This window comes from Rattus norvegicus, chromosome 2 (genome assembly GCF_021556685.1).
Source record: "Rattus norvegicus strain SHRSP/BbbUtx chromosome 2, alternate assembly SHRSP_T2T, whole genome shotgun sequence".
NCBI lineage: Eukaryota > Metazoa > Chordata > Mammalia > Rodentia > Muridae > Rattus > Rattus norvegicus.
Genome location: NC_141535.1, coordinates 209,132,412 through 209,149,127, shown reverse-complemented (window position 1 = coordinate 209,149,127; position 16,716 = coordinate 209,132,412). Strand labels below are relative to the sequence as shown.

General features: G+C 39.6%; 1 protein-coding gene across 1 annotated transcript in view; it reads right to left on the bottom strand.

The window, feature by feature from the left end:
• The window catches only part of Dpyd (dihydropyrimidine dehydrogenase), an 864,105-nt gene that overhangs the window by 501,626 nt on the left and 345,763 nt on the right, over positions 1-16,716 (bottom strand). The window contains 1 exon segment of the mRNA NM_031027.2: positions 13,303-13,513. Within this exon segment, the coding sequence (NP_112289.2) occupies positions 13,303-13,513 (211 nt within the window).

The following is a 16,716-nucleotide window of genomic DNA, read 5'->3' as shown; positions in this document are numbered from 1 at the left end:
CTTCAAGACACTGAGGAAAGAAATTGAAGAAGACCTCAGAAGATGGAAAGATCTCCCATGCTCATGGATTGGCAGGATTAATTTAGTAAAAATGGCCATTTTACCAAAAGCAATCTACAGATTCAATGCAATCCCCATCAAAATACCAATCCAGTTCTTCAAAGAGTTAGACAGAACAATTTGCAAATTCATCTGGAATAACAAAAAACCCAGGATAGCTAAAGCTATCCTCAACAATGAAAGGACTTCAGGGGGAATCACTATCCCTGAACTCAAGCAGTATTACAGAGCAATAGTGATAAAAACTGCATGGTATTGGTACAGAGACAGACAGATAGACCAATGGAATAGAATTGAAGATCCAGAAATGAACCCACACACCTATGGTCACTTGATTTTTGACAAAGGAGCCAAAACCATCCAATGGAAAAAAGATAGCATTTTCAGCAAATGGTGCTGGTTCAACTGGAGGTCAACATGTAGAAGAATGCAGATCGATCCATGCTTATCACCCTCTACAAAGCTTAAGTCCAAGTGGATCAAGGAACTCCACATCAAACCAGACACACTCAAACTAATAGAAGAAAAACTAGGGAAGCATCTGGAACACATGGGCACTGGAAAAAATTTCCTGCACAAAACACCAATGGCTTATGCTCTAAGATCAAGAATCGACAAATGGGATCTCATAAAACTGCAAAGCTTCTGTAAGGCAAAGGACACTGTGGTTAGGACAAAACGGCAACCAACAGATTGGGAAAAGATCTTTACCAATCCTACAACAGATAGAGGCCTTATATCCAAAATATACAAAGAACTCAAGAAGTTAGACCGCAGGGAAACAAATAACCCTATTAAAAAATGGGGTTCAGAGCTAAACAAAGAATTCACAGCTGAGGAATGCCGAATGGCTGAGAAACACCTAAAGAAATGTTCAACATCTTTAGTCATAAGGGAAATGCAAATCAAAACAACCCTGAGATTTCACCTCACACCAGTGAGAATGGCTAAGATCAAAAACTCAGGTGACAGCAGATGCTGGCGAGGATGTGGAGAAAGAGGAACACTCCTCCATTGTTGGTGGGATTGCAGACTGGTACAACCATTCTGGAAATCAGTCTGGAGGTTCCTCAGAAAATTGGACATTGATCCAGCTATACCTCTCTTGGGCATATACCCAAAGATGCCTCAACATATAAAAGAGACACGTGCTCCACTATGTTCATCGCAGCCTTATTTATAATAGCCAGAAAATGGAAAAAACCCAGATGCCCTTCAACAGAGGAATGGATACAGAAAATGTGGTACATCTACACAATGGAATATTACTCAGCTATCAAAAACAACGACTTTATGAAATTCGTAGGCAAATGGTTGGAACTGGAAAATATCATCCTGAGTGAGCTAACCCAATCACAGAAAGACATACATGGTATGCACTCATTGATAAGTGGCTATTAGCCCAAATGCTTGAATTACCCTAGATCCCTAGAACAAACGAAACTCAAGACGGATGATCAAAATGTGAATGCTTCACTCCTTCTTTAAATGAGGAAAAAGAATACCCTTGGCTGGGAAGGGAGAGGCAAAGATTAAAACAGAGACTGAAGGAACACCCATTCAGAGCCTGCCCCACAGGTGGCCCATACATATACAGCCACCCAGTTGGACAAGATGGATGAAGCAAAGAAGTGCAGACCGACAGGAGCCGGATGTAGATCGCTCCTGAGAGACACAGCCAGAATACAGCAAATACAGAGACGAATGCCAGCAGCAAACCACTGAACTGAGAATAGGTCCCCCGTTGAAGGAATCAGAGAAAGAACTGGAAGAGCTTGAAGGGGCTCGAGACCCCAAAAGTACAACAATGTCAAGCAACCAGAGCTTCCAGGGACTAAGCCACTACCTAAATACTATACATGGACTGACCCTGGACTCTGACCCCATAGGTAGCAATGAATATCCTAGTAAGAGCACTAGTGGAAGGGGAAGCCCTGGGTCCTGCTAAGACTGAACCCCCAGTGAACTAGACTGTTGGGGGAAGGGCGTCAATGGGGGGAGGGTTGGGAGGGGGACACCCATAAGGAAGGGGAGGGGGGAGGGGGATGTTTGCCCGGAAACCGGGAAAGGGAATAACACTCGAAATGTATATAAGAAATACTCAAGTTAATAAAAAAAATAATAATAAAAAAAAATAAAAAAAAGAAAAAAAAGAAATAAGATATGGCAGCACAAAGACAAGCAAATGAGGCCGGATGTGGTGGAGTACTCTAGAGGCTGAAGAAGAAGGCGTTAATATTGACGGCCAAGGACTAGGAAGATAGCCCTATCCATAAAGGGTTTTCCTTGTAAGCACGAGAACATGAGATCTATCCATGGAAGGTGAGAAGCATGTGTAATAGCCATTGGTGGTAGATGGATGCAAGAAAACAGTTTCTGGACAGAGCATGGCAACTACATGAAGGATAAGACCTGTGCGAGCCTAACCTGGACCAAATATCAGCACGGAAAGGGGAGCTGAACACGAGGAGTCACTCCTGCCTTAAATCCAATATTTAGCTGCTGAGAGAGGAAGGATCAGCTTTCATTAGAAGCATAACCTTTGATAAGTCAACTGTGCTGTATCAGAAGACCACACATCCAAGACAATTAAGGAAATACGAATTGACTTTGATAGAAAACAACAACAATGATAACAACAACAACAACACCCCCAAATACAGCAGAAAATTGGGAGGGAAATAGGAATCTGGAAGAGTTTTAAGGGTAAAAAGAATATGATCAAAATGTGTTCTATGAAAAAATACTAACTCAAAGAATTATTTAAAAACTAAAGTGAATCTTAAAACAACAGCAACAAACAGAACCAAAAATAAATAATAACTCTTGGCAGTACATGCCTATAATTCCAGCACTGGGGTGGTAGAGACAGGTGACCTCTAGGGCTCACTGTCAAACCAAACTTGCCTACTTGGTGAGTTCCTGGCGAGGAATACATCCCATCTTACAAAAGAAAATGTGCTGGATGGCATCTGAGGAACCACAACCAAAGCCACAGTGACACAAGCATACATAAGAAAGTTTGGTGTGACCATGGATTGCATAGTAAGGAGTTGTCTCAAATAGATGGACAGAAGATGAATTATATGTAATTATTATAAAAATCCTAAAAGCTTCTTTTCAGCCATTCTTTGTTTTCTTAGGCTCCATCCCTCTTCTCAGCTGTTGAATGGAGTAAAAAAATCAATTACAACGCATTATTATTGCCTAAGTAAGACTCCACCTACTACACTTGTGAGTTCTGTCCAGGATGCTTGGGAGCTGGCCTGTATGCACAGATTTCCCTTCACAGTACTATGGCAACTTCCTTCTAGCTTGTTTTATCATAACTTCATAACCTGAGGTTGAGTAAATAATTATATCTCACACAGCAGGAAGTTTCTATGAAAATAGATACACACACACACACACACACACACACACACACACACAAGACTGTGTGCATACATGAATCACCAACTAAAGGTTACCCCTGACTTCTAACTCCTGTTTTCAAAAAACAATATAGTTTAAAATGCAATCAGATAGAAGACAGAACTGGTATCTAGCAGCAGCATCTATGTTGTTTAAGGTAAAAGTTATCTCCATTATATAAAAATAGTATTTTCAATACATTTATCACCTGGTTGGTTAAAATAGAATAAAAAGAGCAAACAAACAAAAGCCCCAGCTTAGTATGCTTTGACTTAGCATTCTTTTGACTCAACAGGAATTTGTAGACAAATTTCCAGTCATCCCTGTGCACTTCCTGCCCTTATATAACCATTGCATCTGTTTCAGCTGGCTGACGTTTTCCCTTTGCCTGACCAAAACAATGTATCTTGCCAGCCCATGTTTTTGTATGTGATAGTCCTTGTAACAGGGAAATGTCTGTTCATTTGTAGAAGCCACTCTAGACTTGATTATATTTGGAGCATATGTCTCTGGTAATTTCTATCAATAGGTTGCTAGATTCCCCTTTAGTCATGCCTGAAAAGTCCTAGTGAATGGATGGATGGGCTTCCGGTAGTCCTTCAAAAATTGTATATTGCAAGATTAATAGTAGACTGTATGGTAAAAACCATAAAATAATAAAGTTCTAATGTAAGTGAAAAAATATACCTTTGTTTATAAAGATAAGATGATGTGAGTAGGCTGCTGAAACTCTCTAAAGGCGTACTTTTCAAACAGCTTTTGAAAATGACTCTGAAATGACTACTTAATCAAACAGGGTGGTGTTAAACACGTTGTGTAAGCTTCTCGTGGCTTCCCTCCCTTCCACCTGGAAACTTTTATACATCATTCAGGCTCAACTTTTAACACACTTCCTCTGAAAACTTTTCTTGTGCCCTCACCGTCTGCTCTGTGCTTCCTTGGGACTCTCCACTTCCAAATCCATCGATTCTAAGTGGGCGGTCTCTCATCTTAAACTGCATTCCTCAAAGTACAGTGTGCACATGCCTTTCCCACTTTCTCCCCAGAATCACCTAGCCCAAAGTCTGAGATAGCAGGCTGTCAGAACGTACGAAGCAGACCATCACCTGGCACAACAGAACCAAAGGTCACCATCACTGAGATCCCTTTCAGTCCTCTTGAAAATACAAATGGGAAAACATCAAGACAAGTGATTCTAAGATGATATATCCAGTATCTCGGCTGTTCTGACAAATTTGCTTCTCACATCTATTGCCAGTTCTCTTACCTATATTAGTCACTGAGAAGTCAGCTTCTCTAAGGTTTTGCAATAGCTAAAAACACTTTCCTACCCACCAAGAAAACCCAGAGATATGTGTCCTTTTTTGGAAGTTTTATAAGATAAATACAATATAGCGAATTTGACTAAAGATGATAGCTTCTCAACTTGTTTCTTCATCCCTCGTCATTCTTCAGCCTCTCGTAAGGGAGAAGATACTTGAGCAACATGGAAGTCAAAAGGACTTGAAAGACAAATAAACTTCCTATCAGTGCTGCCATCAATTTCTGGCATTTGGAACACCAAATATAATAATAAAAACACCAACGGACAGCAAATATGGTGGTATGAAAAATTGTAGCATTCCACTTCAGTTGGTGAATTATTCAATAAATTCTGTTTTAATATGCTGTAAAATAGGACAAACACTAATTTCAAATCATTTAAAATATGAATAACTAAAACTATGGTTGTTGGGTTTCTGACCCATCTTGAGCTCACATGAAAATAACACTCTAGAATTCCTCCCAACTAAAAACAGAGAGAGAGAGAGAGAGAGAGAGAGAGAGAGAGAGAGAGAGAGAGACAGAGAGACAGAGAGACAGAGAGACAGAGAGACAGAGAGAGAGAAAGAGATTTTTAAAAAACCAACCAACTACAGAGTCTACTCTTTGCTAAGATCTCAGGCCCATCATTTCTTGCCCGTCAATTTCTCGTTCTGACTGTCAGAATAAATACAGTTAAGCCATGACCTGCACCTTTTCTGATTGAGGAAGAGTGAGAATCGACACCACACTTGAAGCTGGTATCCACAGAAAGCTTGACTTTCCTCACAAGGCTTCAAAGACCTTTCTGAGGGCCTTCTAATAGATCGATGAGTGATTTAAAAACCTTCCTTCTCCCTCCCCCACAAAACACTCCAATATGCAACTAATTGCAATTAATGCCATCAAGGGAGTTGGTTTCTAAGGGCTGCATTAAAGATTCAGAAAGATCTGGGCATTGTGCTTGTTATCTCTAGTTCCTGCTGAGATGAGCAGAGACCGTAGACCTTGATGCTCTGTATAAACTCCTTCCCTCGGAGGTCAGCTTTTCTGGTTGCATCCCTCTGTGCAGGGGATCCAAGCCCCTGCTCCCTGAGCTGTGCTAACTAGATACGACTCTCGCCACATTTTGTGCTACCTTCCTTTCCAAGTTTGCATCTTTAAACTAACATCACCTCATACTTTTCAGGAGTTTGATACCCTCGGAAGTGCTTCTCTGTTCCATCTCAAAAACAAGCATTCCCCATAGATTATGTAAACTAATACAATCGTTTTCAGTTGGAAAAAACCAAAGTGACTTAAAATGCTTTGTTCTTCAAATACCTAAGTTTTGAAAATACAAAATGGATATTTGTGCATCTAAGAATTTACATAAAGAAAATTTGTTCCAGTACTCAGAGGCAACTTCCTATTTGAAAATAAAATGTCTTAAAATGTTATAGACCACTAAAATCATGCAATCAATTTTTCCATGATAAAACCAACAAAATATATTAAATATTTCTCATTTTAAAAATCATAAATCTAAAAGCATCTGCTTTATGGAAGGTTGACAGAGGCTCTAAGATACTGATGACACTGATATTTAAATGCTTTTGTGTCTGGGCAAAGTTTATAATAAAGGTGTAATAAAACCTGATTTAATCATTAAAGTATTATTTTTTGTACAGTAAAAATCATATCTAATTTTATGAGATACTATAACTCTGTATATAGATGTTTCAGAGATATTATTTCATTTATTTTATAAAGTGATAATAGGCTGTAGATACCAATTCATCTTCCTTACACAAAGGTCCAGGAAGTTCAAAGAATCTTTTTAAGAGGAAGCAAGAAGAGATGGAGTCAGTTTCCATGAGCAGTCTGGGTCTGGAGCGCATGTTTGAGCTAACACACTAGACAGGGTCTAACTACTCTAATAATCATTGAATTATAATGAGTGCAATAATTTATGCCAACATGAAAAGATAACTTATTGTCAGAGAATAAAAGTATTGCTTACCTTTTCTCAGGAAAATAAGACAAATTAACTTGATTCTCAAAAAAAGGGTTTTAATAAAATATATCCCTGGTGGTTGGTTCAAGACAGATGCACAGGTATATTTGTGCGTATATGTAGGATACTAGTACATCTATAATTGTAATTTCAAGAAACAAAATAGCTCCTTGGAATTGTCATCGGAATTAGTATTACTATTGTATGAACAGGAAGAGCAGTGTATACATATCTCTTACGAGTGGACATTTATGATGAATGAGGGTATGGGTGTTGACAGCTGGCAACAGAGGAAAAGGTACAGAGGTCATGGCCCATGCCACAGTGATCTCCTTGTAAAGTATATCCAGAGAACTATAGAAATGTGTCTTCCTGCTTTCTGAAAATGTGAGGATAAGGCTGACTTTAGTGCCACAGTGGAAAAATGAAATATGACCTTGGTAAAGGGTTCTGTCTATAGATTAAAATCCACGGAAAACTTGAACGCCTCACAATTGCCAGGTTGGTTGATGGGGGTGTGTCTGAAATATAAATACAAATGTACTTAAATTTGAGACGTTGTAATTCTAACTTTTGTGTGCGTGAGTGCGTGCGTGTGTGTGCACGTGTGCGTGCGTGTGTGTGCACGTGTGCGTGCGTGTGTGTGTCTCTGTGTGTGTGTGTGTGTGTGTGTGTGCACGTCTGTGTGTGTGTGCGTGCGTGTGTGTGTGTGTGTGTATGTGTGTGTGTGCGTGTGTGTGTGTGCACGTGTGCGTGCGTGTGTGTCTCTCTGTGTGTGTGTGTGTGTGCGTGTGTGTGTGTGTCTCTCTGTGTGTGTGTGTGTGCACGTGTGCGTGTGTGCGTGCGTGTGTGTCTCTGTGTGTGTGTGTGTGTGTGTGCACGTGTGCATGTGTGCGTGAGTGCGTGCGTGTGTGTGCACGGGTGCGTGCGTGTGTGTGCACGTGTGCGTGCGTGTGTGTGTCTCTCTGTGTGTGTGTGTGTGCACGTGTGCGTGTGTGCGTGCGTGTGTGTCTCTCTGTGTGTGTGTGTGTGTGTGTGTGCACGTGTGCATGTGTGCGTGAGTGCGTGCGTGTGTGTGCACGGGTGCGTGCGTGTGTGTGCACGTGTGCGTGCGTGTGTGTGTCTCTGTGTGTGTGTGTGTGTGCACGTGTGCGTGCGTGTGTGTGTCTCTGTGTGTGTGTGTGTGTGCACGTGTGCGTGCGTGTGTCTCTCTCTGCGTGTGTGTGTGTGTGCGTGCGTGTGCGTGTGTGTGTGTGTGTGCACATTCATCTACTGTAAACAAATAAGTTCGTTTCAGATGTAGCCATTAGGATCGTCATAGCAATGCACATCTATCTAGGGTTCTCTGACACAGACCTTTGCTGACACATACCCTAGAATGGGCTAGTTGGATGCTGTGGTAGTTTTAGTTTCTCAGAAACTTCCATGTTGGTTTCCATAGTGACTCTACCAGTTTACATTTGCAGGAGCAGTCTAGAGGGTTCTTCTTTCCTTATATTCTAGCCAGCATCTGCTGTTTTATGTTTTCTTGATGGTAGCTATTTTGACTTGGTTGTGAAAGAATTTCAATACAGTTACAATTTGCATTTCTTTAATGGCTAAGCATATTGAAGAGTTGTTCTTAATTATTCACTAATATTTTTCCTTTAGAGAGTGCTGTCTATTCAATTAACTTGCAATCCCTGGGCCTTGGAAAGTGCAATAAGATAACAACAAGAAGGAGGAGGAAGCCAGTGACAGGCTTACAAATAACCAAGAGAAAAACACGGGGACTGGGGACTCAGAATGACATAAACGGTAACAGTCTGTTTATAGTTTTGTTTGCAAAGCACTTTCTTATTATTTCATTATCTTTCTGACAGTCCTCCTGCAAGGTAGGTAGAGAAGGTTTTATTACACTTGGTATTGTTGTTGTTTTGATAGATGAAGAGATGAACCTTAGGAAGGTTAAGTGACTTGGAGAAGAGCATTTCAAACAGAAATATTTAACATTGTCAAATGGAGAGAGCTAAACAAGGTGTGAACGAGTGTTCCTGTGTTTGCATGCTACTTACTGAGTCTATGCAAAATAAATGCCGAAAGAAGAAGGAAGGAAGAGTGACAGGATAACCTAACATTTGGAGGAACAGTTACCGATGAATGCATTAAAATGTGTATCACATACATGATAATCCTATGAGAGTCATACTCCAAATTGGAATGGAACAAGCTTTGAGGTAGAAAAAGGGAATCATTTTCTTCTCCAAACGCACACCTTTCTTTTAGTAAATTGATTTCAGTATATTAAGAATATGTATGTGGGAAAGTTTTCTGACCTTAACTTTATTATTATAAGAGTTCTAATACTCTTCCTGATCAAATCCTAATAAAATCCATTTTTCTTATCAAGCTGAAAGTGTTTTTCATGACTGTTAAATGGTATTGAAAACAGTGAATATTAAAGAGACAAACACTCTGACTAGCTTAGCCAGCCATGGCTTTACATGGCTTGGAGCATGGATATACTCCTAACAATGCAGTTGGCAACTTAGAATTCTCAGATGCTTAAACTATGTGCACACAAGCATCTAGCAACCAGCATTGAGCTTAACTGTCTATCCAACTTTAAACAATAGACTGATGGTCTACTGTTTGGAAATCCTATGGTGATGCTTCATTTCCATTCAAGCATGTTCTAGAACCTATCCAGGAACTAAAACTGACAATTATGGCCAGGACTGGGTTTGGGTGCATATGTAGTAGGGTAAATATCCTCAGTGTGAACTTTTAGGAGATGCCTCTGTTTATTACCTTATGCATATTCAATGTATATATTATTAGAATCAAATGAATTATAGTAAAGAATATCTCAGTAGAGAATAAAACTTACAGAATCTTAGCCAATCAATCAAAACAGAAAACAAGCTATGCTATGCCCCTAAGGACCCACTTTTCCTCCCCTTCTTATATCTTATAAATGGAAGCACAAACAACTATCAGAACCCTTAAGAACTTTCATATATATATGAATATATATATATATTTATTTCAATTCTGTAAATAAGATACAAATAATCTGGAAACTTCTACTCTTACACTGCCCACTCATACCAGGAATGAGGACAGGATGTTGTTGAACAGCAAAGTTGTTCTAGATGCGACTCACTTGGAAACTAACACTTTGTCCATGTAAAGACTGAGACACCTTAGAACAATACAGGATAGATCATATCCTATATGATTTATAAACATTATATTCTGTGTCATATCAGGATAAGGAAAATACACCCCAGTAAAGCAGCATGCTTTCCTTAGCTTCTCTAATGGCCATGGGGGAAAGAAAAATCCATGTGAAATATTGCAAGAAACAGACAAAGGGAACAAAATGCACAGGTTCTGACAAATGCTCGAAATTCTAAAATTAAACATGTCAAATTATTCTTCTACTTCATAAACTCAAAATGAGGTACATAAATTGGATCTCTGAGTCTTAAGGTGCATGTACATAAATGCAGGCATACTTATTAAAAAAAACTTGGTCTAGCAGTGCTTGCCTGAAATCTTGGCATTCATGAGTGTGAGCCTGAAGGACTCCAAGTTAAACACACCATCACTAACAGCAACAGTAACATCACCATCATCACCATCACCACCACCATCATCACCACCATCACCATCATCATCACCACCATCATCATCATCACCACCATCATCATCACCACCACCACCATGATCACCATCATCACCATCACCACTATCATCATCATCACCATCACCATCATCACCACCATCATCATCACCACTATCACCATCACCATCACCATCACCACTATCATCATCATCACCATCATCACCACCATCATCATCACCACCATCACCATCATCATCACCATCATCACCACCATCAACATCACCACGATCACCACCATCATCACCATCATCATCACCATCACCATCATCATTATCAGCAGCAGCAGCAACAACAAGAACAACAACAAACAAACCCACTAAGAAAATAATACACACATGTACACACACACACACACACACACACACAACTATACCTTAAAAAATCCAAATTTAAAAATATCTATTTGCTGTGATGTAAGTCACAACATATTCTATCTTGAATAGAAAATAATACTCTTAAAAATATTAGGCTGCCAGTTGTCAACTATAAATTACTTGAACATTGCAAGCTGGTACAACTATTCTGGACATTCATCTGGAGATTCCTCAGAAAATTGGACATAGTGCCACCTGAGGACCCAGCTACACCACTCCTGGGCATATACCCAAAAGATGCTCCAACATACAAGGACACATGCTCTACTATGTTCATAGAGCCTTATTTATAATAGCCAGAAGCTGGAAAGAACCCAGATGCCCTTCAACAGAGGAATGGATACAAAAAATGTGGTACATTTACACAATGGAGTACTACTCAGTTATCAAAAACAATGACTTCATGAAATTTTTTGGCAAATGGATGGAACTGGAAAATATCATCCAGAGTGAGACAACCCAGTCACAAAAGAACACACTTAGTATGCACTCACTGATAAGGCGATATTAGCCTAAAAGTTCGGAATGTCAAATATACAATTTACAGGCCATATGAAGCTCAAGAAGAAGGAAGACCAAAATGTGGATGCTTCATTCTTTCTTAGAAGGGGGAACAAAATACTCATGTGAGAAAATATAGGGACAAAGAGTGGACCAGAGACTAAAGAAAAGGCCATCTAGAGACTGCCCCACCTGGGGATCCATCCCATATGCAGTCACCAAACCCAGTCACTACTGCTGATGCCAAGAAGTGCTTGGTGACAGGAGCCTGATATATCTGTCCCCTGAAAGGCTCTGTCAGAGCCTTATGATACAGATGATGGTTACAGCTAACCATCAGACTGAGCATGGAGACCCCAGTGGAGGAGTTAAGAGAAAGGACTGAAGGAGTTGAAGGGGTTTGCAACCCCAAAGTAGGAACAACAATATCAACCAACCAGACCGCCCGAGCTTCCAGGAACTAAGTCACCAACAAAAAAGTATGCATGGAGGGGGGGGGGAGACGTGGCTCCAGCTACATTTGTAGCAGAGGATGGCATTGTCTGGCATCAATAGAAGTCCTTGGTTCTATGAAGGCTTGTTTCCAAAGTGTAGGGTAAAGCCAGGGTGTTAAGGTGAGAGTGTGTGGGTAAGAGTGGGAGCATCTTCATGGAAGCAGAGGGAAGGAGGAGGGTGGATTGGAAAGGGGGAAGAGGAAAACATTTGAAATATAAATAAACTATCCAAATAAAAAAGGAAAAATTCAAATAAAAATTATTTGAACATGAATAAATTATTCCGATACATGAATTTTAAGAGGAATTGCTATGTAAACATCATTGGCATCTTACTGTTTTGCAGAGGACAGCATATACTAGATAAGTGAGCATAATCTACACATTTTTCCTGGTTCCTTTATAAACTCACTTAGTGAATATACAAAGCCAACTGTCAACAGTGTCTACACTTGTACATACACACATCTGGATGGAAAGTGACAAATTTAGACTATCATCCAGCCATTTGAAAACATTTATCTTGATGACATTAAACATCTGGATGTTCCTAAATACCAAGATGTTGCATGTCCTGCAGAAAAAATGCCTTGAAGACTGCTGAATTTTTACCTATCTTCTGTTGCTTAGAAATGTGCATTTGCATGGCCGCCTCTTCTCTTCTTTCAGACACATGTATAATTTTCACTGGGATACAGTAGGCATCATAGGCAGTAGTGTCAGGTTTGGATTTTGTGTTATTATTGTTCATAGTGGATGTCTGAACAGCAGAAAGCCCTTTCATTTCCCTTTCAGAAAATAAAAGTGATAATTGTCGTCTCAACGGTGTGAATTGAAAGGTAAAGATTTGCAAAATGAAGGTGCCTTGGTATTTTAGCTTTCATTTCCAATGATACTGGAGTGGGAGGACTGTAACCCAAGGCAGTCTTTCAGTTGACGACTAGGAGGTTGAAGTGTTATATAGAACATTACCTCTCCCATGGTATATCTAGGCATTTGATTCCTTAGCATATGCACTTAGGCCAGTCAGGTGAAATGACAGGAGTTTGAACTTCTAAGGGATAATGTTGATGTCCCATGTTCAGGGAGATGGTTGGTCATGCGGTGTGTAATAAATACAGACTCTAAGTTTCTGCTTTTCAATGAATCTTAATTGTTCTGCATCATTTAAGATCGACTGTTCTGATTTTCAGCCATATCTTTTTATTCTAATCTAAATGAAGAAAGGCCCTTCTTTTATAGCAAACAAGGCAAATATTATAACATAGAACATGCATTTTGGATGTTAGCTTAAAATAAAAAAATCACATTCTTTCCAATTCTTACCATATTAAATTAACTCCATACATTTGGTAGATTTATAAGCCGTTTGCAGTACACGCAAGCAAAGAGACATTAACATTGAGATGGAAAAATGGATGAAAGCTAGGGTATTAGAGTCATAAAACAACACCCATCATGTCACACATGCTCCCCACGCGTGTGTCTTACCTTTGGGATCATCCAAGACAGATCCAAAGGCGCTAATAACCACATCAGCCTTCAAACGCACTATCTGCTCTTCATCTTCGACCCAGTTTCCGGTTTCATCCTGCTCAGTTCGAACAAACTGCATTCCTACAATCTTTCCATCTTTGACTATAACCTTCCGTGGGGAAAGGAAAGGCAAAAATTCACATTTCTCTTCCTTAGCAAGCTCCATCTGAAATAAAAGAAATAAATAAAACTTGAGAAATGTTGACTATCCCACGTAGTAGTTGATTTTCAACTCGATTTTACATGGTAAGTGGTTACACTGTTTTAAAATTATGTGAAGTACTTGGGTTTTGGTTTTCCACCATAGATGAATTTCAGGCACTATCTGCTTGTTGGGGTGGGGGTAGGGGGTGGGGAGTTGTATCGATTTTGAAATACAACGAAGAAACTAGAAGTTCCCGCTGTGGAAACTGCTCTGTGGTAGGGTCCTTAGACAGCAGGTATGAGGCCCTGGGTTCAGTTTCCAGCATGACAAATAAAGCAAAGGCTTTTCTCAAATCGTATTTATTAAATGGTCTATAGTTGGTGACATGCTCACGTGTGGTAATCCGTGTTCCTCACACCCTTCCTTTTGCAGAATAAGTTCTCTTTGTAATTATGCTGAACATAAATATTTTTACTAACTAGCTGCATGTCATTGAGAGAAACCTCAGTAAGATGGATGAGCTAATCTGTGGCAGCAAATGACTAGAATAGGAGAAAGGAAAAGAAAGCTAGAGAAGCTTGAAGAAACTGGGAGAAAATAATTCATTCTTCCTTTTATAACAGCACAGCCATGAGGATCATCAATGAAAAATCAGAGACACCAGCACAGACCTCTTGGTAATCCCCTTCTCATCTGTAATCCATCCTATCACTAAAGGGGAATTGTGTAATTTATGCTTATATAAGTGGCCCATTCACAAAATAGGTTCATATTCCTTATCTTGTTAGCTTCTATCCTTTGTTTCAGACGATACCCTGGCCTTTGTCAATATGATAAGAACTCGTGTTGAGTGTCTTTTTTTCAGAGCTGGGGACCGAACCCAAGGCCTTGCGCTTCCTAGGCAAGCGCTCTACCACTGAGCTAAATCCCCAACCCTCGTGTTGAGTGTCTTACAGAAAACAAAATAGTAGAAAGTGTACAGTACCACTGCAGAGAACGTTTACCTCCCTGTGGAAGCCAGGTGGGCTCTTGGTGGGAACTTTACTGATTGATGAATAATTTCTGTCAGGCAAAGCATCTCTTAAATGATCCAAATTATAAAATCTTTCTATGTAGGATATAGTTTTTGTTTCCCTGTTTGGCACTTGCATAATGTAGCCCAGGCTACATTATGGCAGTTCAAGAAAGAGGGGTGATACTTTTAATCATACTGACATGCTCAAGCAAATGGCATTGCCAAATGTTCATGGGTTGAATAAGTCAATGCAGCATGGTTATTTATACTGGCCCTACCTTCTGGGAAAGGCCTTAATAAAATACAGAAATGTGCTACTCGTATCGCAGAGTACGTCTGGTGGATTAACTTAGAACATGCTTTGTCCTTTCCAATATCACTGGTCTATTGACAGTTTGCACCTATTTTTATACACAGTCTCTTAGGGTAGCTAGCAAAGTTGCTGCTAAATGTGGAAAGAAGATTCGATATTTCTAGAAAACTTACAAACATACAAACAAACAAAAACAAAACCTTAAGATTTTCCTTAGCATCATTCTCTCATGGATGACCCAGAGAACCCAAAATACATGTTAAGACTGCACACAAATAAACTATACTCTCATTCCTTCTAAAACTATATCATGTTCTCATTTCCAAATTGATCTATACATTCCAAGGTATGCATTGTGTCTCACTCAGCATGTGAGGAAACCAAGATCATGGAAACTCCACCTCTCTGATCATATTCTTTGTAAACAGGGGAAAGAAATAAAAAATCAGAAACGTCCAAGTGAATTCTTTTAAGCTTTATCTCAGGATGAACCCCCTTTGTGTCTCAGTGTGACTGGTCCATAGTTGCTGTCATAGGCAGCTTCCCCAGTCAGGTTCTGCCATCATCCTCTGGGTTACAGCTCAACCCAGAAAGGTGGGAAGATTTCCAGGTGTTATTTCCTCACAATGAGATGTGATACCAGGACAAGGGAGTTCAGTGTAAGGCAACCAACACCCAAATGAAATAAAACAAATTTGTAGAAGCTAAAAGTGTACATTAGAGCGTGAGCATGTCTGTTTTATTTCAAGACCAGACCAAGAAATAGGAATTTCGCTTTCACATGACAACATGCTTTCTGTGCTCGCTCATGGGCTCTCATCTGTGAGTTGATATCCTACTCCATCATTTCTAATATGACAGTATTGACAATTTGCTGCAGATGTTTATCTCCCTTGACCTCTGCTTTACTGTGTCCAGAGGAATAGCACTATGAATACTTCAACCAGAGTATTCTGACTTACTGTCTCAAATCTGTAGATGTGTGGTTAGACTATGGGATGGTGCCCATAAATCACACCTCATTCAGCAGTGATTTTGCTAATAAATACAATTATTTACTATTATGCCACTTATATACAAGGGGAGACTTGTCAATAGAAGCCAAGAAAATATCTTCTGACCATATGTATTTATCAGGAAAGTCTTCATGTTGCTTGAGCAGAAAGATATTGAAATTGTCATTGGACTTGCTGTGTTAAGAAATAAGAAAATACTAGGACTATGAGAGAGATGATGGACATGTGAACTTACCTATCAGGTAAAATATCCTTTTAATGGTTTAGGAATATCACATATGGGGATCCTTTCACATTTAAAATTACATTTTCATTCATTTTATTTTGTGTGAGTGTGTATTGTGGGTGCGTACACATGTGCTATGTCATGCATATGCATGTGCATGTGGAGGTCCAAAGAAAGCTGAGTTACTGTGCTCTTTCCACCATGTGAGTCCTGAGGATCTAATTCTGTGCATCAAGTTTGGTATCACATGTCTTTATCTGCCAAGCGATCTTGCAAGCCTAATTTCAATTGTTATCAGGTATGCTTGATGATGATAAATGATGGTATCAGGTATTCTTTTCAATACTTTACCTATAACATTTCATCTTTCCACTGAATATAGCTTATGACAACTATATGTTAGTTATTACAGAACATTGCTTCAAACCAATCTTTTCTTCCTGTTAGTTTGCACCTCCAGGATAGGTAAATATGCCTATGCAATTATTTTATTTTTGTTCTTTTTACTTTATTTTTCCAACTTATTTTTCGGATATTTTATGTATTTACATTTCAAATATTATCCCCTTTCCCAGTTTCCTCTCCACAATCCCCCATCCCATCTCCCTCCCCCAGCTTCTATGAGGGTGCTTCCCCTTCCACCCACCCACTCCC